Raw genomic sequence first — 23,115 nt, 5'->3', positions numbered from 1 at the left:
TAGAAGCAAGGGGAACAGATCTTCAAGCTAAAATGCATCGGGCCTCGACACGTTGTTAGCTTGTAGATCTGCTCTTTTTGGCGAACGACACCGCCGTACTACAAATATAAATGTAGGTATAGAACAGTGGCCTTGTGGTTAGAGTGTCCGTCCTGAGACTGGGAGGTCGGGGTTTAATCCCCGGCCGGGTCATACCAAAGACTCTAAAAATGGGACCCAGTGCCTCCCTGCTTGACACTCAAGGGTCTGATTGGGGGGGGTTAGTCCCTGCTTGACACTCAAGGGTCTGATTGGGGGGGGTTAGTCCCTGCTTGACACTCAAGGGTTGGATTGGGGGGTCAGTCCCTGCTTGACACTCAAGGGTTGGATTGGGGGGTCAGTCCCTGCTTGACGCTCAGCATCAAGGGCTGGATTGGGCGGTCAGTCCCTGCTTGACGCTCAGCATCAAGGGTTGGATTGGGGGGTCAGTCCCTGCTGGACACTCAGCATCAAGGGTTGGATTGGGGGGTCAGTCCCTGCTTGACGCTCAGCATCAAGGGTTGGATTGGGGGGGGTTAGTCCCTGCGACATACTAGCGTCATGTCCAGAAGGTAAGCAAGAACACCATATACCAACTGTGTGTGTGTGTGTGTGTGTGTGTGTGTTAAGGCTGTACCCTAGCCCTGTTTTTAGGACTCGAACATTTGCAGGAATTTCCGAGCGAACATCCAAACCATTTGGTTAATTGGTTCTAATTAATTAATTTCTCTGAGTGCTTTTAACCAGGCTGCAATTCATAAATAGATCCTCCGGGGCGACGTTGCATAGACGATCAGTGAAATAATGGTTAAGTTCATCAGGGGTTGGTGAGGGTTGCTACCGGGTTGGCCGACCGGGAAGGTGTGCATTTTGAGTGTGGATACAACCGTCTTTACTTTTAATACACTATAATGACAACACGAGATATCCGTCTTGAACATGATCAGAGCGCAGCGTGTAGCGCGTCTCCCCCTCCCTCTCTCTCTCCCAACACGCGCACACACACACACACACACACCGTCTAGTGGCTCTGATGACATGTGCTCCGCTGCTGGGGCCGTGCCACGAGCGGCCGTGTGTGCATCCTCGCAAACAGCGAAAATAGCCGATCTGCGACTGCAGGAGGAATAGGCTCGCAGCACTCTCGTCGGGAGGGGTGCAGCACAAATATCCTACGAGTAGGGCAACGGAATGGTCAGCTACTCCCTGATGCGAGCTCATCATTCCATAAAAATGAGCCATGAGTTGAATGAGTTGCTGGCAGCCTGGCAGGCAACGAGAGCGTAGCTTGATCGTTAGTTTCATCGTTTCATTAATTTGTTCCACCTGTGTATGTAGGCTACTCTCAGAAGCGCATTGAGTGTGTGTGTGTTACTGTGTTAGTCTCTTCTGCCGTCTGCAGGACTTTCAAATTATTGTAAACACAACATGAACATAGTACTCTTATTATGCATATCGCATTCTCGCCGAGATATATTTCGGAGTAAAATAAAAAAATATATAATAATAAAAAAATATAATAATAAAAATTAAAAAAACAAATGGTTCAAGGCCATAAATTAAGATTCGAGTGCCAACCTTAACGAGCGAACATTCGAACCCTGAATGTTCGGGGACAGCCTTAGTGTGTGTGTGTGTGTGTGTGTGTGTGTGTGTGTGTCTGGCGTGACATGTAGGGCAGGCTACCACGATGACTCAGCTGGCTGCTACCAGCCACCTCCACAGTGGAGTGGAGTCAGAGGGGCAGGCTGGATAAACGTGGTCGTAAGTGGTAACTAAGTGGTGGTTTGTTCAAAACCTACAATCCACTAAATGATCACTCCCGTTCAGAACGGCAACGCTGAGTGCAGAAAACCCAGCTCGCAGCAACACAGTCAGCAGCATTCTGTACCCACATGTTTGGGAGTTTAAGCCATTTTGGGGCGGGAACCCCTTTTGGTGTTTATAGCATTATGTTATGCTTTAGCTATTGAAAAAAATAGCAGATCTACAAGCTTGTAGTTCTGCTATTTTTTTAAAATCTTGGAAACGTGGAACAAATCTTTGAATATATATTCTTTCAGGGCGAATGTTTTTAACTCAAATCTTTGCTTCTGGTGGGGGGGGGGGGGGGGGTCCCTGGAACTACATGTTTTCAGATGGGGCGTCATAACCATAACCATAACCACATCATTCTGTATTCTGTATCTTCCTCCTCCAGGGAGCCGGGTCGTACCTCCTCAACTACTTCCTGTACATCCTGTGGGCTCTGCTGTTCTCCTTCCTGGCCGTGTCCTTAGTGAGAGTGTTCGCTCCGTACGCCTGTGGCTCCGGGATCCCTGAGGTGAGCAGAGGTCCAGACGGGTCACTGGTGGACTGGGTTTCTGACCTGCCCACAGCCCTCCTATGAGACAGACTGGTTTCTGACCTGCCCACAGCCCTCCTATGAGACACAGACTGGTTTCTGACCTGCCCACAGCCCTCCTATGAGACACAGACTGGTTTCTGACCTGCCCACAGCCCTCCTATGAGACACAGACTGGTTTCTGACCTGCCCACAGCCCTCCTATGAGACACAGACTGGTTTCTGTCCTGCCCACAGCCCTCCTATGAGACACAGACTGGTTTCTGACCTGCCCACAGCCCTCCTATGAGACACAGACTGGTTTCTGACCTGCCCACAGCCCTCCTATGAGACACAGACTGGTTTCTGAACCGCCCACAGCCCTCCTATGAGACACAGACTGGTTTCTGAACTTCCCACAACCCTCCTATGAGACACACACTGGTTTCTGACCTGCCCACAGCCCTCCTATGAGACACAGACTGGTTTCTGACCTGCCCACAGCCCTCCTATGAGACACAGACTGGTTTCTGAACCGCCCACAGCCCTCCTATGAGACACAGACTGGTTTCTGACCTGCCCACAGCCCTCCTATGAGACACAGACTGGTTTCTGAACCGCCCACAGCCCTCCTATGAGACACAGACTGGTTTCTGACCTGCCCACAGCCCTCCTATGAGACACAGACTGGTTTCTGAACTGCCCACTGTCAGTCAGCCAGTCAGCCAGTTGAACCTGACTGTCATTAACCGAGACGTATTATTCTTCTATGTTCTGCCACACAGATCAAGACCATGACGCGAGCAGGACGCGACGGAAATGCAACGCGCCTGGTGGAGCCCTGGCGTTAGCCTTGTTTGTATTTGTTGACAAAATTGTCAATATATTTAGCCTCAGTTTTAGTCATCATACAATTTACAATTTAGGCATTTAGCAGAGACTCTTAATCCAGAGCGACTTACATTAATGATGGGGAATACAAGCTAATAAAAACTGCAGGCCTTCTAGTCCTGGAAAGTTGCAATGCGAAAATGGAAGCCATCGTTCTCACGATAATGAAAATCTAAACATTTTTGTAAACAAATCTTTTAAAAAAAGCTTAGTTTTGATTCAGCTTTCCTCAGTGAAGAACAGTAGTCAACGTACGTTGACTGCGTTTTATGCAAATGTGTAAAATAGGTGTGATGGAAGATGGAGGAATGCACATTATTAATAAAAGTGTTCGGGCGAGTTTTGTAACCAAACATGAACGGTGTATGTGTCTCTGACCAGGTCCAATCATTAAGGGTGTATGTGTCTCTGACCAGGTCCAATCATTAAGGGTGTATGTGTCTCTGACCAGGTCCAATCATTAAGGGTGTATGTGTCTCTGACCAGGTCCAATCATTAAGGGTGTATGTGTCTCTGACCAGGTCCAATCATTAAGGGTGTATGTGTCTCTGACCAGGTCCAATCATTAAGGGTGTATGTGTCTCTGACCAGGTCCAATCATTAAGGGTGCATGTTTCTCTGACCAGGTCCAATCATTAAGGGTGCATGTTTCTCTGACCAGGTCCAATCATTAAGGGTGCATGTTTCTCTGACCAGGTCCAATCATTAAGGGTGTATGTTTCTCTGACCAGGTCCAATCAGAAGCAGCCAAAACGTTAAACCGCTGTATGCGTCTCTGACCAGGTCCTATCAGCAGCAGCGGCCGCTGGGGTGTCGGTGGCGTTCGGAGCTCCTATTGGAGGAGTTCTCTTCAGTCTGGAAGAGGTGGGTTCAAATTAACAGTTTGACTGCCCTAATTTATCCCAGTCATTCTTCTCATTTGCCGGAAATTGAACTTTGAAGACCCATTGCATATTATTTCATAATGTGACAATATCATCTCAAATGAAAGGGGAATCTTTCCTCTTTACTCAGAATTTTTTGTTATGTTTGTAGCATGTTGCGTTCTTTAGATACAGGCAGTTTTATACAGCTCGGTTTCACCCTAAACAGGCCTCTCGGAAAATGCTTTGGTAGTTCGTTTCATTTGTTTGCAGAACACTTCTATTATGCCCATAACATATTCCCTATTATAGTGACAGAGACATACCATATATCAAATGAAAGCTGTAACACTCTACTTTCACCAGGAACAGACATACAATTTATATCATGTTTACTTTTCAAAATGTAGCCATTTGAATGAGTCTAGCACTTTTCAGTCTAGCACTTTTCAGTATCTCGTTTTTGATCATTCATATTACAAGACACATATCATTATGCTGTGTTATATAATGCAATACCATGTCAGACATCAAATGAAAGCTAGAATCCTCTACTTTCACCAGGAAAAGAGATACATTTTCTATCCTTTTCAGTTTTCAAAATATAGGCTTTTGAATGAGTCCAACACTTTAGAAAAACATCTCAAAGTTTTGACCAGTCACATTTATATACCCATAGCATATTTTTGTAATAATGTGAACATGTCACGGAATATACCAATTGAAAGAGGAGCATTTCCTCTTTACCCAGAAAAAACAATTATGTTTGTAGCATGTTGCATTCTTTAGATACAGGCAGTTTTATACAGCTCGGTTTCACCCTAAACAGGCCTCTAGGAAAATCCTTTGGTAGTTATCTTCAGTTGTTTGTACACAGCACACTTCTATTATGCCCATAACATATTCTCTATTATAGTGACAGAGACATACCATATATATAACGCTCTACTTTCACCAGGAACAGACATACAATTTCTATTTCTATTTAATAGAAATACAATATATGCATTTACAATAGGCCTACATGTACTTAGATAAAATGCAATACTGTTGTGACATCTGGTGGAGCTGTTGCCCCCGAGTACAGATAAGCGGTCTACACATGCCTACATGTATTTAAAATAATTAAGTAAAATAAATAATGTGCTGATGTATCCACACAGAAAACATTTAGGCAAACATAACGAACATGTAGTCCGATGAACAACCACTAGATGGCAATGATGCTCTTATGCTGGCAATTCTGATGAATGAAGTCACATGTGATGTGTAAAAGTTTTAGAAATAAAGCAAAACAAATGTATTTTCTCTTACACTTGCCTTTGCCTTTGGCTTTTCCAGGCCTTGCTGGACTGGATCTGGGGGGTGAGGGTTGAGGCTGGCTGATCTCAGCACCTAGAAACATCAAATAAATAGATATATTTATTTATATGATGTGCAAAAAAAATACATTTACACAGTACGCCAACTTGAATGTAACAAGTCTCACCAATTACAACAGGCCTAATGTATTTAGAATAATACAAGTAAATAATACAAGTAAAATAAATAATCTTACCTCCAGACACAACACCTGCACCAGCGTCGTCCTAAATGCAAAAATATGATTTATTGACGTATAATCACACACACACACACACACAACCACACACACACACACACACACACACACACACACACAACCACAAAATAAGCTTTATTGACATATAATCGTTCAACATGCGTGTACCCTAACCCTTCAATGATTAGCTTTATCACACACACACACACACACACACACACACTCCCGTTCTCTCTGTGTGGCGGTGGCGAGCGACACGACTTTACGATGAGCCTCGTTCCACTGCGTCGTGGTTCCCTCGCTCGAGCAGTTTTGGTTTGGGGGCCGCTAACCCCCAAACAGTGAGAGATCTACCCATTATCACAAATTCCACACGCACTCCAGAGGGCCACTATAGTTCCACACTCACTCCAGAGGGCCACTATAGTTCCACACTCACTCCAGAGGGCCACTATAGTTCCACGCTCACTCCAGAGGGCCACTATAGTTCCACACTCACTCCAGAGGGCCACTATAGTTCCACACTCACTCCAGAGGGCCACTATAGTTCCACGCTCACTCCAGAGGGCCACTATAGTTCCACACTCACTCCAGAGGGCCACTATAGTTCCACACTCACTCCAGAGGGCCACTATAGTTCCACACTCACTCCAGAGGGCCGCTATAGTTCCACACTCACTCCAGAGGGCCACTATAGTTCCACACTCACTCCAGAGGGCCACTATAGTTCCACACTCACTCCACACTCACTGTAAATATAGAATGAGTTTATCAAATAACATTTCTTGGAGTGATACTAGACCACAAAATCAGCTGGAAACCCCATATTTCATATGTACGAGCTAAGATGGCAAGAATTGTCTCTATACTGGGGAAATCAAAACTAATTCTAAATCAAGGGGCACTGTACATTCCGTATTATTCCAGGTTTTACCATATCTTAATTATTGTGTGGAGATCTGGGGTAATACCTATAAAAGTAACTTAAAACATTGGTCATATTACAAAAGAGAGCAATAAGGATTGTGAAAAATGTCACATCACGGCCACTATAGTTCCACGCTCACTCCAGAGGGCCACTATAGTTCCACACTCACTCCAGAGGGCCACTATAGTTCCACACTCACTCCGAAGGGCCACTATAGTTCCACACTCACTCCGGAGGGCCACTATAGTTCCACACTCACTCCGGAGGGCCACATTGCATATTACTTTCATAGCAAAAATAGCAGATCTACAAGCTTGTAGATCAGCTATTTTTGGAATCCTGAAAAGTTAAATTTTAATTTAATTTCAAATGCCTTCAATTATAGTTACTCTATGAACTAAATATACATACATCGGACATAAAAAAGGTCAATAACAATTTTATACTATTCATTAAGCTACTAATTTAGACTGAAGTAATTAAACTCCGATATTAACCTGAGGGCCACACAGAGCATATCAACAGTGGGACTACTTACTTAGTAGTTGTCCATCCTCTTAACAGTTTGACGGCCACATTTTCACGGATCTAAAGCACAAATTATTTCCGCGTATGCTGCAAAGGTAATAAAACAATCTTGCCAGCGTAGAATATTTGATTAAAATGTGGGTAAAGCGTTTTATGGAGTCAAACTGTGAAGATGAATATCCTTAAATAAAGATTATTATTAAACCCTGTCTTTTCCTCCTCAGGTGAGCTACTACTTCCCTCTGAAGACGTTGTGGCGGTCCTTCTTCGCCGCCCTGGTGGCGGCGTTCACCCTGCGCTCCATCAACCCGTTCGGGAACAGCCGTCTGGTGCTGTTCTACGTGGAGTACCACACGCCCTGGTAGGAATAATAACGGTTCCATTTGTACCCTCTCAGAGTTAAATTAACATTGACTTTACATGGTTACATGGTTCTGTCCAATATAAACAGGTACATGGCAGAGCTGGTTCCGTTCATCCTGCTGGGCGTGTTCGGCGGGCTGTGGGGGACCCTCTTGATCCGCGCCAACATCGCCTGGTGCCGACGGCGCAAGACCACCCAGCTGGGCAGGTAGGAACCTCTAAGACCACCTCTAAGACCACCTCTAAGACCACCTCTAAACCCACCTCTAAGACCGCCTCTAAGACCGCCTCTAAGACCACCTCTAAGACCACCTCTAAGACCGCCTCTAAGACCGCCTCTAAGACCACCTCTAAGACCACCCAGCTGGGCAGGTAGGAACCTCTAAGACCGCCTCTAAGACCACCTCTAAACCCACCTCTAAGACCACCTCTAAGACCACCTCTAAGACCGCCTCTAAGACCACCTCTAAGACCACCTCTAAACCCACCTCTAAGACCACCTCTAAGACCACCCAGCTGGGCAGGTAACCACCGTTAACCTGTTCAAAACAGGAACCCCTTTTGGTGTTCCAAGCATTATGTTATACTTTAACTGTTGAAAAATAGCAGATCTACAAGCTATTTTTTTAAAGTCGTGAAACTGTGCCTCAAATCTTTGTTATATGTATTTGGTCCGCAACCACCAGGTACCCGGTTCTGGAGGTGGTTCTGGAGGTGGTTCTGGAGGTGACACTAAACCCTGTTCCCTCCCCCAGGTACCCGGTTCTGGAGGTGACTTGCATCACGGCCCTGGTGGCGTTCCCTAACCCGTACACGCGGCGCAGCACGTCGGAGCTGTGCGACTACGTCAACAACCCCAACATGTCGCGGCCCGTGGACGACATCCCCGACAGGCCCGCGGGCTCCGGGGTCTACAGCGCCCTCTGGCAGCTGGCGCTGGCGCTGGTCTTCAAGATCGTCATCACCATCTTCACGTTCGGCATGAAGGTATATTAATAATATTATTATTATTATATTATTATTATTATTATTATTCACGTTCGGCATGAAGGTATATTAATAATAAATATTATTATATTATTATTATTATTCACGTTCGGCATGAAGGTATACCGTCTCTTAAACCCCATTTAGGCCTCAGAATTAGACCTCAAAATTAAAAACAAATATTCTAAATCCTCTTCACTATTTTTGAAAGTTCATAGCGCGCCACTCGGTGGCGTGCTATGAACTTGTAGATCTGCTATTTTTCAATAGCTAAATAATAACATATTTACAATAATAATATTTAAAACACCAAAAGGGGTTCCTGCGGTTAAATTAGGGTTAAATAACTAAGCCCATTTAAAAAGAAAAAAGGCTTCTAAACTGTTTCTACAGCTCCATCTCAATGAATTAGAATATTTTGTAAAAGTTCATTTTCACCTGTAATATAATTAAAAAAGTGAAACTTCCATTCCATTATTCTCAACTCATAAAGTGAAGTATTTAAAACATTTTTTTGTTTTAATCTTGATGAGCTACAGAGTACAGCTCATGAAAATAAAATCATCATCATTCATCTCAATGAATTAGAATATTTTACGAGACCACTAAAAAAATGATTTTTTTAAAACGAGAAATGTCGACCATCTGAAAAGTATATTAATGTATGCAGTTACTACTTGGTCTGGGCTACTTTTGAACACATTATTTCACACATTTTCACACCCCCCCCCCCCCCCCCTTTTCCCCTCACTGTATATTCTGTTTCTTTTCCCTTTTTGCTTCCTTTATGATGAATTCCTGTTCTGTTCTTTAACTATATAGAAGTGTCTATTTGTACGTCTCTAAATGTTTTGATGAATTGAACATGGACCCTGTTGTATTAGTGTAATGCTTAATTGGGTCGTCCACTCACAGTTAACAGTCTTTGTATTGAGTTTGTGCTTGAAATGTACTGTAATTCTACAAACTGTTAATAAATCAATCAATCAATCAATCAATGGGGCGTGGCATGGAGGTGATCAGCCTGTGGCACTGTTGAGGTGTTATGGAAGCCCAGGTCTGCTTTGATAACAGCCGTAAATAAATTTTAGTCAGACAGTCAGTGTGTGTCCAGTGGAAACCTCTATGAATCTGATCTCAGGTCAGAATGGGTTAATTGTTCAGTCTCATGTCTCACATGTCTCCCCCTCCCCCATGTGCCCCTCCCCCTCCCCCAGATCCCGTCGGGCCTGTTCATCCCCAGCATGGCGGTGGGCGCCATCGCCGGGCGCATGGTGGGCATCGCCGTGGAGCAGATGGCGTTCCACCACCACGACTGGATCATCTTCAAGAACTGGTGCCGCCCGGGAGCCGACTGCGTCACCCCCGGACTCTACGCCATGGTGGGGGGGGGGGCCTGTCTGGGTGAGTGTTAGACTCTACACCATGGTGGGGGGGGGGCTGTCTGGGTGAGTGTTAAGGCTCATACATAGTCTGGGTTTTCGGTGGTGAGGTGACCACCGAACTACAACATGACGTCACTGAGCCGCGGTGAAGAGAAAACCACCGCCACCGCTCCAGCCCTTCTCTCTGTTTTTACTCACCACCGCTCAACGTTATTTCAGCTCCGGTGGTCAGCTCACCACCGGAGCGGTGGTCACCTCACCACCGCCGCTCGCCGTGCTCACGCAGGTGAGAGAGAGGGAGACAGACGCCGTCGGTTGGTTTTGGTCGCAGGAAAATTAACCCATTCTGACCTGAGATCAGATTCTAAAATATGTCTTCTACATCCTGACAGTTTCATTATTAACCCATTCTGACCTGAGATCAGATTCTAAAAGTGTCTTCGATTTTTCAAAAATAGCAGACCTACAAGCTCGTAGTGCGCCACTCGGTGTCGCGCTATGAGTTTGTAGATCTGCTATTTTTCAATAGCTAAAGCACGACATGATGCTAACACCAAATGTGGGTCAAAAAATGGGTTAACCCGTTTTGACCTGAGATCAGATTCTAAAAACGTCGTCTACATCCTGACAGTTTTCTGAAAAAGTTATGTTTCTATGTCAGTCGTTCTTCGATTTTTTTCAAAAATAGCAGACCTACAAGCTCATAGCGCGCCACTCGGTGGCGCGCTATGAGCTTGTAGATCTGCTATTTTTCAATAGCTAAAGCATAACATAATGCTAACGCCAAAAGGGGTTCCCGCCCCAAAATGGGTTAAATGATTTTTAGTTTTAGACGTTTTTTGTCTCTCGAATGTATAGTTTTCGTTTAGTTTTTAGTCACATTTTAGTCGACCCGGAATGTCTTGGTGTTAAGTCTAGTTTTAGTCGACTAAATGTCATAAGATTTCAGTCGACTAAATCTATGGTTGATTTAGTCGACTAAAATGTATTTTGGCGGGCCTTGATGCCGTCGTAATGGCTGATTTTACACTCAAAAACATTGTTTAATAACTGTCCTCCTGTAGGACAGCGCCACCTAGAGGGTTAGGCTCTTCATCTGGTCAAACTCAAGATGTCAGTGATCCACCCACTTAAATAGACACCCACGGCCACGGGTTTGATTGATTGATTGAAATATTTATTAACAGTTTGTAGAATTACAGTACATTTCAAGTACAAACTCAATACAAAGACTGTTAACTGTGAGTGGACGACCCAATTAAGCATTACACTTGTTTACAACAGGGTCCACAGGCACATTGTTCAATTCATCAAAACATTAAGAGACATACAAATAGACATTTCTATGTAGTTAAAGAACAGAACAGGAATTCATCATATAGGAAGCAAAAGGGAAAAGATACATATAGTGAGGGGAAAGGGGGGGGGGTAGGGGGATTCAGATTTGACAGAGGCCAGTTTCGAATTGCAGCCATCCGTAGGTGCCCTTTGAGAGCGGTTTTGAAGGAGTCAAGGGATTCACATGTCTTAATGACTGTTGGTAGGGCGTTTCACATTTTGGTGGCATAGGAGCGAAAAGAATTTAGTCCCTTGTTTGTGCCGAATCTGGGTTGTACATGGTTTGTTGCACTCCCTCTGGTGTTGTGGGTGTGGACTTCGTTTACATTAAGGAAGTATTTAGACAGGTACATGGGTATCCTAGTGGTGTATCGAATCTTGTGGACCAGACCCATTGCAAGATGCTGTACTCACGTTAGTAGTCAGTGGGTGGAACCAACACAACATGGTCATTAGATCAATTAATGAAATATCATTAAATACAGTACAAATACACATTTCTCAAATCCACAACAGTGGAATAAGCAAAAGGACATTGTGAAGTTGCCCGAGGGCCAAGGCTCCAAAAACGTCAGCGATGCTTTTTGTGGATTTTATTTCTCCAAAACTCCAGCTCCGGTGCAGATATTCACAATGAAAGAATATCAAACTGCAAAAACAATACTGGCCAAAAGTACAAAATGAAGAACTCAAGAATACCTAATGCAAAACTTAGGACAATGGAAAAATAACCAAAGTGCACTAGGCTATGCCCCTGGACTGGGCCCTAGCAGCTCTCTCACTGGGCTGTCAGCATGATGCCTGCCCGAGCATCACTGACTAGCTCTGCCTGCAGTCTCCCCTTTATAGGGGAGGATCCTACCACCCACAGAGAAGCAATTAACCATACACAGCTTACCTTAATCAGTGTGTGTGGGTATAGGGCACGGGCTGCCCCGTGGAATGCACTTCCCATTGCAGTCAGAACTGCAGCATCACTCCCAGTCTTTGATACAGACTTATAGCATGTTATGTAGACAGCACTACAAGTAAGACGCGCAAACGCGGGAAGCGAACGCAGCTCGTGTGTGTGTGTGGTTGTGTGTGTGTGCTACAGCTGCGCCCTGTGTGTGTGTTTGTGTGTGTGCTACAGCTGCGCCCTCTGGTGGCGGGCGGGTGGTGTAACAGCGGGACAGACACACAGACATTCAGTCCTTGCTGTCATAGTAAGTGGCTCACTGCGTTCGCAATCACTGCGTTCGCAATAATTGCATTGTATGTAGTCATAGCACGGCATAGTACATATGTATAGCATAGTAGTATATATGTATAGTTTATATGTATAGTTTCATTATATAGATATTTTACCGTCCCCGGGACGTCGGGACGCCGTTAATCTCGAGCCCTGATATGTATAGTTTATATGTAATGTTTCATTATATAGATATTCCACCGTTACTTTCATAGTTTACGCATGTTTCTTGATAAATGTTTTTATGTGATGTATTCCCATGCTTTTTTTGTTCTTGCTTAATGTAAGTCACTCTGGATTAAGAGAGTCTGCTAAATGCCTAAATTGTAAAATGTGACAGACATCATGATTATTATAGAATCTAAGACCGTGATTCACATAATCAGGTATTATTACTTAGGCAACAATTCAAATATATACAGCATACGATAAAGAAATTATTTAAAAAAATGGCTGATGGGGAAGTCCTCGTTCATTCCCTTTGGGGACATTGTATTTAAAGTGTAAATCCAAAAGGATTCACGTTGTAGCAACAATCTATTCAGATCCCCTCCTCGCCTGCATGGGGGGGGTGTGTGTGTGTGTGTGTGTGTGTGTGTGTGAGCGCGCGTGTGCGTGTGCGCGCGTGTGTCGTGCGCACATGCAACCATTCGGGTGTGATTGACCATGAACACCCCCGGCTTCTAAAGGTCACAGCCTTTGGATACATAATAACCCATGAGTGTGTGTCTCTGGGTGCGCTCAACTGCTCTGAAGAAGATTAGTAGTAAACAGAGAGCAGCCACAGATGTGCAACGCTCGCTCACTCACACACACACACAAACCTGTCCTCTCCTCAGAGGCTCAGGTGTGTAGCCTGAAGCCCAATCTCAAAGACAGTTGATCAACAAGGTTAAATCAGGCTCTCTCATTTTAACCTCCTCTCTCTGTGTCTCTCTCCCCCCATGCAGTCCACGGCTTCGTCGTCCCTGCTCTCCATGAGGCCCCAGACCCCCCCGCGGGGACGAGGAGGAGGAGGACGGCGTGGACGTGCCTGACGGACAGGCGGCGTGGAAAAAGGCCCCGCCCCCCCTGCCCACCCCGGAGGAGAAGATGAGGCAGGTGGCCAAGAACGTGCCCACAGACATTGTCCCTATCAACGTCACAGGTAGGACACCACCAACCGCCCTCCTCCAGTCATCTGATTAGCTCTTTTGGACATCTAGTTTTCCTTTGGCCCTTTGGACATCTAGTGACCAGACCCTGTGAGCGGTGCCGTCATTCATCATAAAATATATTAGTTCTGTGTCATGTTCTAGCGCCGCCCCACACCACCCACCTAGTCTCATTAGCGTGACCTTCCTATTTGAGGCTGGTTTGGCCTCATCCAATCTAATGTTCTCACCTACTACTACTACATTATTAACCTTTTCACTGTCCGTTGATGTTTCTGTGCTTTGAGTGGATACATTGTATCTGCCCAGCCACAGTGAATGAAGCTGTATGTCTGCCAGCCTCGTCTCCTTTACTATTCCGTTTTTATCTCCCCTCCCACAAACTGACTGTGTGTGTGTGTGTGTGTGTGTGTGTGTGTGTGTGTGTGTGTGTGTGTGTGTGTGTGTGTGTGTGTGTGTGTGTGTGTGTGTGTGTGTCTGTGTGTCTGTGTGTGTGTGTGTGTGTGTGTGTGTGTGTGTGTGTGTGTGTGTGATGCGTGTGTGATGCAGATCCTGAAAAGGTTTCCTCTCAGCCGCCCCCTCCCCGAGGCTCTGAGTCAATCTACCGCTGCGGAATGGATCGAGGGGCAATTGTGTTACGTACGTGACATAATTCAGCCCCAGCTCAGCTCCAGTACAACCCGGGTGCGCCACAAACGTGTGAGTAGGAACAAACTTTCCTTCTTGTACCAAATGACAGGGCTAGTGGCATAGATGGGGTAACCTATGAAAGTCTTAAGACTGCACAGTCATGTGAGAAATTAACATCAATCTTTAATGTCTGCCTGGACAATAAGAGAGTGCCCGAATCCTGGAAAGGAGCCATGATTCACCGTATCCCAGAAAAAGACAATGTACCTGATGATCCATCTACATGGAGAGACATTTCCCTCCTCCCCACCATCTATAAAGTGTTCATGAAATGTATCCTGTCTCGTGTGCTTCCCTGGCTGACAGACAATGGCATCTTGTCACCTAAGCAGAAAGCATACATAAATAGACAGGGGATGAATGAACATGTTTTCTGTCTTAAAACTGGGATCGATGATTTTAAACATGAATCCTGTAAATTATACTCTGTATTCCTGGATTTCCGTGATGCTTTTGGTTCTCTGACCCATAATGTAATGATTAATGCCTTAGAATCAATACATCTACCTGGGGTATTTATTGACATTATTAGGGATGTGTATGAAACATCATTCATACAAGTCATCTGTGGGAAACAGCTGACAGACCCAATACCTCTCCAAGTAGGCATTACAACAGGCTGCCCATGGAGTGCCATTAACTTTGTTCTTGCCATCAATGGGTGGATTAAGTGGTTGTGTGACTGTGCCCCACCCAATGTGCTGTCCCCAAACCCCATCCAGGGTTATGAGGACCACGTACAGTTAGCCTCTCGGGAAGAGAGTGTTATTAAAAACATGCTCGCTAGAACAGATAGATTTCTGGACTGGTCCGGTCTAGAGGCAAAACACACTAAGTGTGCTGTTCTCTACCAGAGGCCTAGTGGTGGCAACCGCTGGTATAAGTCAAAGGCTGACAAAACCCCTGAGTTCACCATCAACTCACAGCCCATACGTGTGTATGACCTACATGAGTCATACAACTACCTAGGGCATAGATTTAATATTGCAGGGGAATGGAAATAACAGGTTGAGTACATTACATCTGAGTTTACAGCTAGGCTGAACCTGATTGACGCTTCACCACTACCACTGCTGATGAAGTTGGAGGCTATCAGGCAGGTTGCCCTGACTAGAGTACAACACCTCTTCTCCAACGTTCATCTGGCATGTAAAACACTTAGTGATCTAAATGACAGTGTAGTTCACTCTGTGAGGAAGTGGTTCGGGCTCAACACCCACACCACCAGAGACATTATTTTCCAGTCCAAACAGGACGTTGGGTTTGGCGTGCCGAACGTGGAGTGGATATATAACGCCACAAGGCTGGCTCACTTGATAAACATGCTAAACAGTGATGACACGACTGTCAGGGAACTTTCTAGATCTTCTCTGTTTCTAGATATGAAACGGCGTAAAGTGCCGTCCTGGCAGCAGAGGGCGAGCCAAGTTTCCTGGGGCCCAACCTTAAAATGGACTCACATGCTACTGGGTTTGGGGTGTCGTCAGATTGGCCTGACCTCAATGACCTCTGTGTGAGAACTGGAGTATCTCTGTGCTGGGTTCGACCTGACTCTCAATCTGTAGCAGTTTCTGAGGACATTATTACCAGCTGTTCGATCTCAGTAAGGAGTACTGTATACTGTAATTGATACGGAACACCATGTATCACCAGTCAATGCACGGAGGTACCTTATAATGCTACAACAGCAAAAACAACAACAACACTGGACTGGTTTAAAACTACAGGGGAAGCTAGCTTGCCTTCCCGATGCAGACCACACCGTATCTCATACAATATTCAAGAATTATGCAGTCGATGAGGACATAGTCACCTTTACAGTCAAAGCCAGATTACAGGTCCTTCCAACCAGACTCAATCTCTCTCTGTGGTACCCTAACACGTTTCCTCCTCATTGTCTGCACCATGACCACACTCCACTTACAGAAACACTGTCACATATTCTTAATGGCTGCTATGTATATAAGGGGATGTACATTGCTCGGCACGACAGAATTGTTGACCTATTAGCTAAGGACATAAGTTCATATGTTTCATCATCTGCCAAAATGTATAAGCACTCACGTGTCTCAACTGCCATGTTCATGCACAATAATGAAAATGATGCTTTTTCAGATGTCACAGCTAATACACCAGATATTGTTGTTGTTGATGAGGACAGTAGAGAAGTGACCATTTTGGAAGTGGCATGTACATTTGACCACAGTATGGAAGAGGCATTCCTTACCAAGGTGCTTAAGTACCAGCGTATTAAGGATGCTATTATGCAGCTTGGCTACAGATGTAAACTACTTGTGTTCATATTTGGAAGCCTCGGTAATGTCCACAAATCAGTCGTGAGGGGCCTGCAGATTGCAGGCATGCCCAAGCCGAGAGCTAAGGCATCGGCAAAATTCTGTTCAGTGTCTGCAATATTTGGCAGTCGCCATATATGGAGAAGGCGATGCTTTCTGTACCCGTGATCTGTATCTGAAGCACTTGTTATAGAGTTTTCTCAAGTTTGCGCATCCACTACTGTTTGTGTTCAAGAAGTTTCTTGTAAAATGTGAATACAAATAAAGATGTTAAGTGTGTGTGTGTGTGTGTGTGTGTGTGTGTGTGTGTGTGTGTGTGCGTGTGCGTGTGCGTGTGCGTGTGCGTGTGCGTGTGCGTGTGCGTGTGCGTGTGCGTGTGCGTGTGCGTGTGTGTGTGTGTGTGTGTGTGTGCGTGTGCGCGTCTCAGGGAGCAGATCCTGCGTGTGAAGGGGGAGGAGGAGGGAATTCCTCTCCTGCTCGTGGGGAACAAGTCGGACCTGGAGGATCGGCCGACGAGGTGACGAGCCGAGCCGCCGAATGGGGCGTCCAGTACGTGGAGACGTCGGCCAAGACGCGGAGGCGCGCCCTTTCATATTTACATGTCTATTTCAGCTCTGACACTTATTTCAGACATACTCTAGTACAGTGTTTCTCAACCTATGTACCGCGGCACTTTACTGTGCCTTTGAAATCTCCAGGTGTGCCTCGAGATTTTGATCAAAAGTAACACTAGCCCTCCCCCGAAAGCGATAGATAGGCGTCCTATTGTTGCGTCGTTGTTGTTGTCACACGTCTAAATAGACATGCGAAAACAACATGACGACGGAACAATAGACTCTTCACTCTTAACGACCATCGGCCATAGAAATGTTAATCGCCTGGCAACTTTACTGTATAAATGGGGCACAGCACAGACATTTCGCTCCCTCCAGAAAGACACCACCAGAACCCGACAGCAGCACACACAGCGCCGCCGAGTCACCTCCACCTGACGACGGCACACTGGCACAGCAACAACGGCGGCTACTAATGCAACGCCTACAAAGAAAGCCCCTGCCAGACTGTACCGCGATGATTACATGAAGTTTGGATTCACGTTTACTGGGGATAAAACGTACCCGATTCCGCTGTGTATAGTTTGTGGATTCAAGCTTGCAAACAGCGCATGGTTCCGAGTAAACTAAAGCGCCACCTTCATACCAATCATGATGAACTCGCTACGAAGGACAAACACTTTTTCGTGAGCTTGAAAGAAAAAAAGGAGAAAGACACAACGAAGCAGGCAAGTCTCTTGATACTTGAAAGAATATCCAGCCATCACAGCCAGCGCAATGGCAGTGCTGCTCCCCTTTTCCACAACCTACCTGTGAGCTTAGCTTTTCAAGCCTGACTTGAAAATGAAGAGCTCCGTGTCTGTTTGTCCAGCATCCAGCCAGGATAAAAACTCTTTGTTCAGGAAAACAAGCTCAAGGTTCACACTAAGACAGAACTTGTCAAAAATATTTACTTTTCTTTTTATCAATTGTTTTTTACGATTTTCTTTGTACAAAAGTGCTCAAGTTTAAGACCATTGTATTGTGGCAAAAGATTTTGTTCTTGTTTTTACAACTCCTTTTTATTTAGAAGTATTACTTTGCATTGACAAATTGAACATGTGTGTGCTACATTTTGTATGAGTTTTCAAAAATAAATTGGTGAAACTGAGGCACTGTCTCTGTCCTTTTCTTTCTCTTTAAAGTAATTTGACGAGTGCTGTCATGTGTGTTTTTAAAAGTATATTGGGTTCATATATATATATATATATTATATATACACACACCATATATCTAGGTGTGCCCCGAGATTTTTAGGCTATGAAAAGTGTGCCCCGGGACAAAAAAGGTTGAGAGACACTGCTCTAGTATGTGAAGAGTCTGCCTGTGCTATTAACTCTTTTAAGCTTTTCTCCATTGGTGAAAAGCTGGAGTTTGCGCGATGGCAGCAGGCTCTCAGTCAAATCTGGTCACATATTATATTATAATTATATAATGTATACCATATATTATGATATACATAATGCATATTATGCCAATCACTGTGTTGAGTCAAACTATTTCACCTTTCTATGTTGCCGTATACAGTTCAGCGCTACAATGGCACTGCTTTAAGCACAATCTGTACTTCATAATATATGTATAAAACAGTGGTTCCCAAACTTATTCATGTCCTCAAATTGACACAATTCTTTCCCGTGGACCCCCATTTGAAAAGATATGCCAGGGACCCCCATAAGAGAAGATTATTTAAAAGATATGCCAGAGGCCCAGGCCGTAGCGTAACGGTCTGGGCACCGGACTGGTGATCCAGTCGCGGTGTGCCGCGGGTTCGACTCCCGGACCCGACACGGCCTTTACCGCATGTCATCCCCCCATCTCTCTCCCGTTTCCTGTCAGCCTACTTTCTATCCCTTAAAAAAAAAAAAAAAAATCAATAAAGGCGTAAGCCGCAAAAAAAATATCTTTAAAAAGATATGCCAGAGACCCCCATAAGAGATTTTATTCGCAACCCGTTTAATGTCAAGGACCCCCAGTTTGACATGCATTAGTCTACGGACCCCCGTTTAATGGGGTTTCTCTCTCTGGGACCCCCAATTTATATTGTAAAATCAATGTTAATTTAACTCTGAGAGTGTACAAATTTGATGATGTGTCGAGTTGCTTTGCACAATTAGAGAGTACCATTTAGTTCCATGTGTTACACTCTCAGAGTTACAGACCCATAAGGGTTCCATTTGGTTCCTAACTATCATTTAGCTGGGGACCCCCTGGAACTCCCCCAAGGACCCCTGGGGGTCCCCGGACCCCACTTTGGGAACCGCAGATTTAAAAGATGGATTTTTGGACGAAACAAAAGTATTTATTGTAAACCAAAAAGTGTAAAGCTTTACATTGCAATGATAGTAATGATTGCTATAGATGTTCAGTTAAAATCTATAGGCTATGTAGTCGGCCACCAACCAACCCCCCATCTGAACATCTGAACCCCCCCCCCCCCCCAGAAGCAAAGATATGAGTTAAAAACATTCGCTCTGAAAGGATATATATTCAAAGATTTGCACCACATTTTCTCGATTTATTTTTTCTCCAAAAATAGCAGATCTACAAGCACCGAGTGCCTATGAGCTTGTAGATCTGCTATTTTTCAATAGCTAAAGTGTAACATGATGCTTAAAACACCAAAAGGGGTTCCCGCCCAGAATGGGCCAACCTTAAGTCCAAAGTGTGTAATGAAAAGTGAAGTGTGAGTGAACATCTGTCCACTCTTTGTTGGTGTTAATTTAACCAAAATTGGACCCATCAGGGTTCATTTGGTTCCATTACTACACTCTTCAGAGTTCAAGTATTTGACTGTGAATGTACTGGTGTTTTATTTTTGTATTAGTTGCCAGTGTTTAAATTTCAAAGAAAAGGTTGAACATAAAATGTGTCGTATTGAGTTGTAATTCTGCATAGAATTGGTCTCGACCCAGGATTGTACTTTTTGCTCACGTTGTGCAATATTTATCGTATTGTATTGATGAGAAATCTACCCTGACCATGTTTAGGTCTAATATTGTAATAATAATAATATAGAGTGTATAATGAAAGATGTTCCATAATCATTCATAGCATTAAGGGCCCTTAATGCGTCTAAAGGTGTTTTCAAACGAGCAGTGATTTAAGGCGCCTATACTTCATTTTCAATGAGAACTGCGTTTTTTTGCTTTTTCCTGTACACGTGTCACGCGGAGAAGTCAACGACAAGCGCATTGACGCGGCCGCGGTCCCTACACTTTTTACATGAGGGTCCACCATGTTCAATTCATCATAACATTTAGAGGAGGTAAAAAGGAAAAAACATACTCTAGTCTATAGTGAGGGGAAAAAGGGGGTGGGTGGGTCAGGGTCCATTTTGTTCAACAAATAGCAGATCTACAAACCCCCAATGCGTTGCATCCGCGACGCCTTGTGGGCTTGTAGATCTGCTATTTTCTACACCGTCATACCACGGTTCATAAATGTACCGATGGAAAGCGTGAAATAATATTATTAAATGTATAAATAAATAATGAATAATATTTTTAATTAGTTGGTTTATAGTTATTTGTTTTCGTTAATTCGTTATTTTTAGTTAGTCAGTTATTTTGCATGTGTTTAATATTATATATAGATAAAACTAATGGGGGAGATAACAGATAATGTATGATGAGACATCTAGATATGTGATATAATGCTCCCGGACTAATAAGAGAGATAACAGATCTACATCTAGATGGATGCTATGTATGTAAATCTAGATAAAATGTGTAGAATGTGATAAAGCTCAAGGACCAATAAGATAATAGAGGGTATATATGCACGTGACATCATCATCATCATAACTAAGTTATACAGGAATGCCCACTGCCCCACTGAGTGGCAAATAACTACTTTCTGGCCTTGACAGCCCATACATCCAAACAGAAAAGTCCTATTTGATTGCATTAAATTACTTTAAACAACATTAAATTAACTTTGTCACTCAGTCTTCCACTCGATTTGCCATTCACTTTATGCATGTGCTGATGTGCATACCCTCTATAAGAGATAACGGGCAAACTTTGGTCAATACAATATGGGTCTATTTGGACACACGCACGCACACACACACACACACACACACACACACACACACACACACACACACACACACACACACACACACACACACACGTTGCTTCGCCACAACAATGACTAACATTTAGAACATACACGCAAAATATTTGCCGCCTTGTGGTGACCACGGACACATGCAGAATACACAACTATGCATTCTAGCTGCTGGTGTTTATAACGATACTAATTATATAGCTTCCGGCTAACTTATTATTATTAATGTCCTCACTGTATTATTTACTGCTATTATTTTAATGTTTTATTCCTGCTTTTCTTTTCTTTTTTTCTCCAACTTTGAGCTGCATTTTATTTCATTTCATGAAAGGTGCTACAAATAAATAAATACATTTTATTATTATTGTTTAGTTTTATTAACGCACAGTGTGCATGCTAACTTCATAGTTAGGCTGCCTAACTATGAAGTTCCTAACGATAATAATTATAAAACTATGAATTCTACTGGTGTTTATTTGGGGGTCCTTGACATGAAAAGGTTTGGGAACCACTGCTTTATGGTGTCGTCCACAGTTAACAGTTTTGTTTTGAGTTGTGCTTGAAATGTAGGCTACTGTAATTCTGCAATATGTCAAGTGTAATGCTTAATTGGGTCGTCCACTCACAGTTGACAGTCTTTGTATTGAGTTTGTGCTTAAAATGTACTGTAAATTCTACAAACATCAATCAGTCAATGAATTAATAAACAAACAATCAATCAGACAGGTCCATTTGGTTCCATTTGTACACTCTCAGAGTTAAATGAACATTGATATTACAATGTAAATGGGGGTCTCAGAGATATAAATGCCATTAAATGGGGGTCCGTAGACTAACGCATGTAAAACCGGGGGTCCTTGAAATGAAACGGGTTGAGAATCACTGCTAGAGCCGTAAATATGGAACCAGTGCTTTGAGCTGCGTGTGTTGCAGAATGCATGGAAAAGTGGGTATTAACGCCATCTGGTGGTGGAATTTTACTGACAGAGGTAGCATTATACTTCTTCCGTACAACAGTGTTTTACAGTCAGTCCGTCAAGTCTGTGTTTAGTCAATTTATCTATCTTCATGGATATTAATACGTGTTTAAGTGTTTTATTGTTGTTCTAAAAAAATAGAAGATTATTTAACATAAACTGTCGATTCAAATAAAGAAAGTTTTACAACAAATAAAGTGTCTTTTTTACGTCATGAAGAGACACAGCTACTAGCTAGCTGCTCAGCTAGCGGCTAGCTGGCTAGCTAGTCTTCTGTGACTCGGCACTGCGGCTGCGCAGTCGTCGAAAACAGCCGAAGTACGAACCCTAAACATCGGCTGTTTTCGACGCGCGTCACCGTCGTACGGATGAAATACACATCGGCTGTTTTCGACTCCCTCCATTTGGTAGCACAGAATAGATACAGCAGAATGTAGTCTCTGATGCCACCTGGTGGTGACAGCCGACAACTGCAGGACTCCGTCGAATGAGCAAATTTTGAATTTCCTGTTGGAGAGCTAGCAAATTTAAGACATCCGGTTGCCTTCAGAATAAAATAATTAATAATAATTCGACAGTGCTGTGACGGGCCTAGCTAGCCAGCTAGCCGCTAGCTGAGCAGCTAGCTAGTAGCTGTGTGTCTTCATGACGTAAAAAATACACTTTATTTGTTGTAAAACTTTCTTTATTTGAATCGACAGTTTGTGTTAAATAATCTTCTATTTTTTAGAACAACAATAAAACACTTAAACACGTATTAATACCCATGAAGATAGCATAAAGCTATCGATAGCTAAAGCTAACTTATTGTAATTAATGTCCTCACTGTATTATTTACTGCTATTATTTTAATGTTTTATTCCTGCTTTTCTTTTCTTTTTTCTCTTTTTGAGCTGCATTTCATTTCATTTCATGAA

General features: G+C 43.8%; 1 protein-coding gene across 1 annotated transcript; it reads left to right on the top strand.

The window, feature by feature from the left end:
- Positions 1 to 1,665: 1,665 nt before the first annotated feature.
- Positions 1,666 to 13,512, top strand: LOC310879207 (H(+)/Cl(-) exchange transporter 4-like; the record flags this gene model as incomplete). Its single annotated transcript, XM_083793688.1, has 9 exons — positions 1,666 to 1,782; positions 2,219 to 2,341; positions 3,127 to 3,196; positions 4,016 to 4,096; positions 7,337 to 7,473; positions 7,564 to 7,683; positions 8,162 to 8,462; positions 9,680 to 9,866; positions 13,367 to 13,512. Exons 3-9 carry the CDS (start codon positions 3,161 to 3,163, stop codon positions 13,510 to 13,512), a joined length of 1,008 nt encoding a protein of 335 aa, XP_083649814.1. The 5' UTR covers positions 1,666 to 1,782; positions 2,219 to 2,341; positions 3,127 to 3,160.
- Between the last annotated feature and the right edge of the window lie 9,603 nt (positions 13,513 to 23,115).

Source organism: Protomyctophum parallelum (genome assembly GCF_964188405.1).
Source record: "Protomyctophum parallelum genome assembly, chromosome: 21".
Taxonomy (NCBI): Eukaryota; Metazoa; Chordata; class Actinopteri; order Myctophiformes; family Myctophidae; genus Protomyctophum; species Protomyctophum parallelum.
This window is presented reverse-complemented; position numbering and strand designations above follow the sequence as displayed.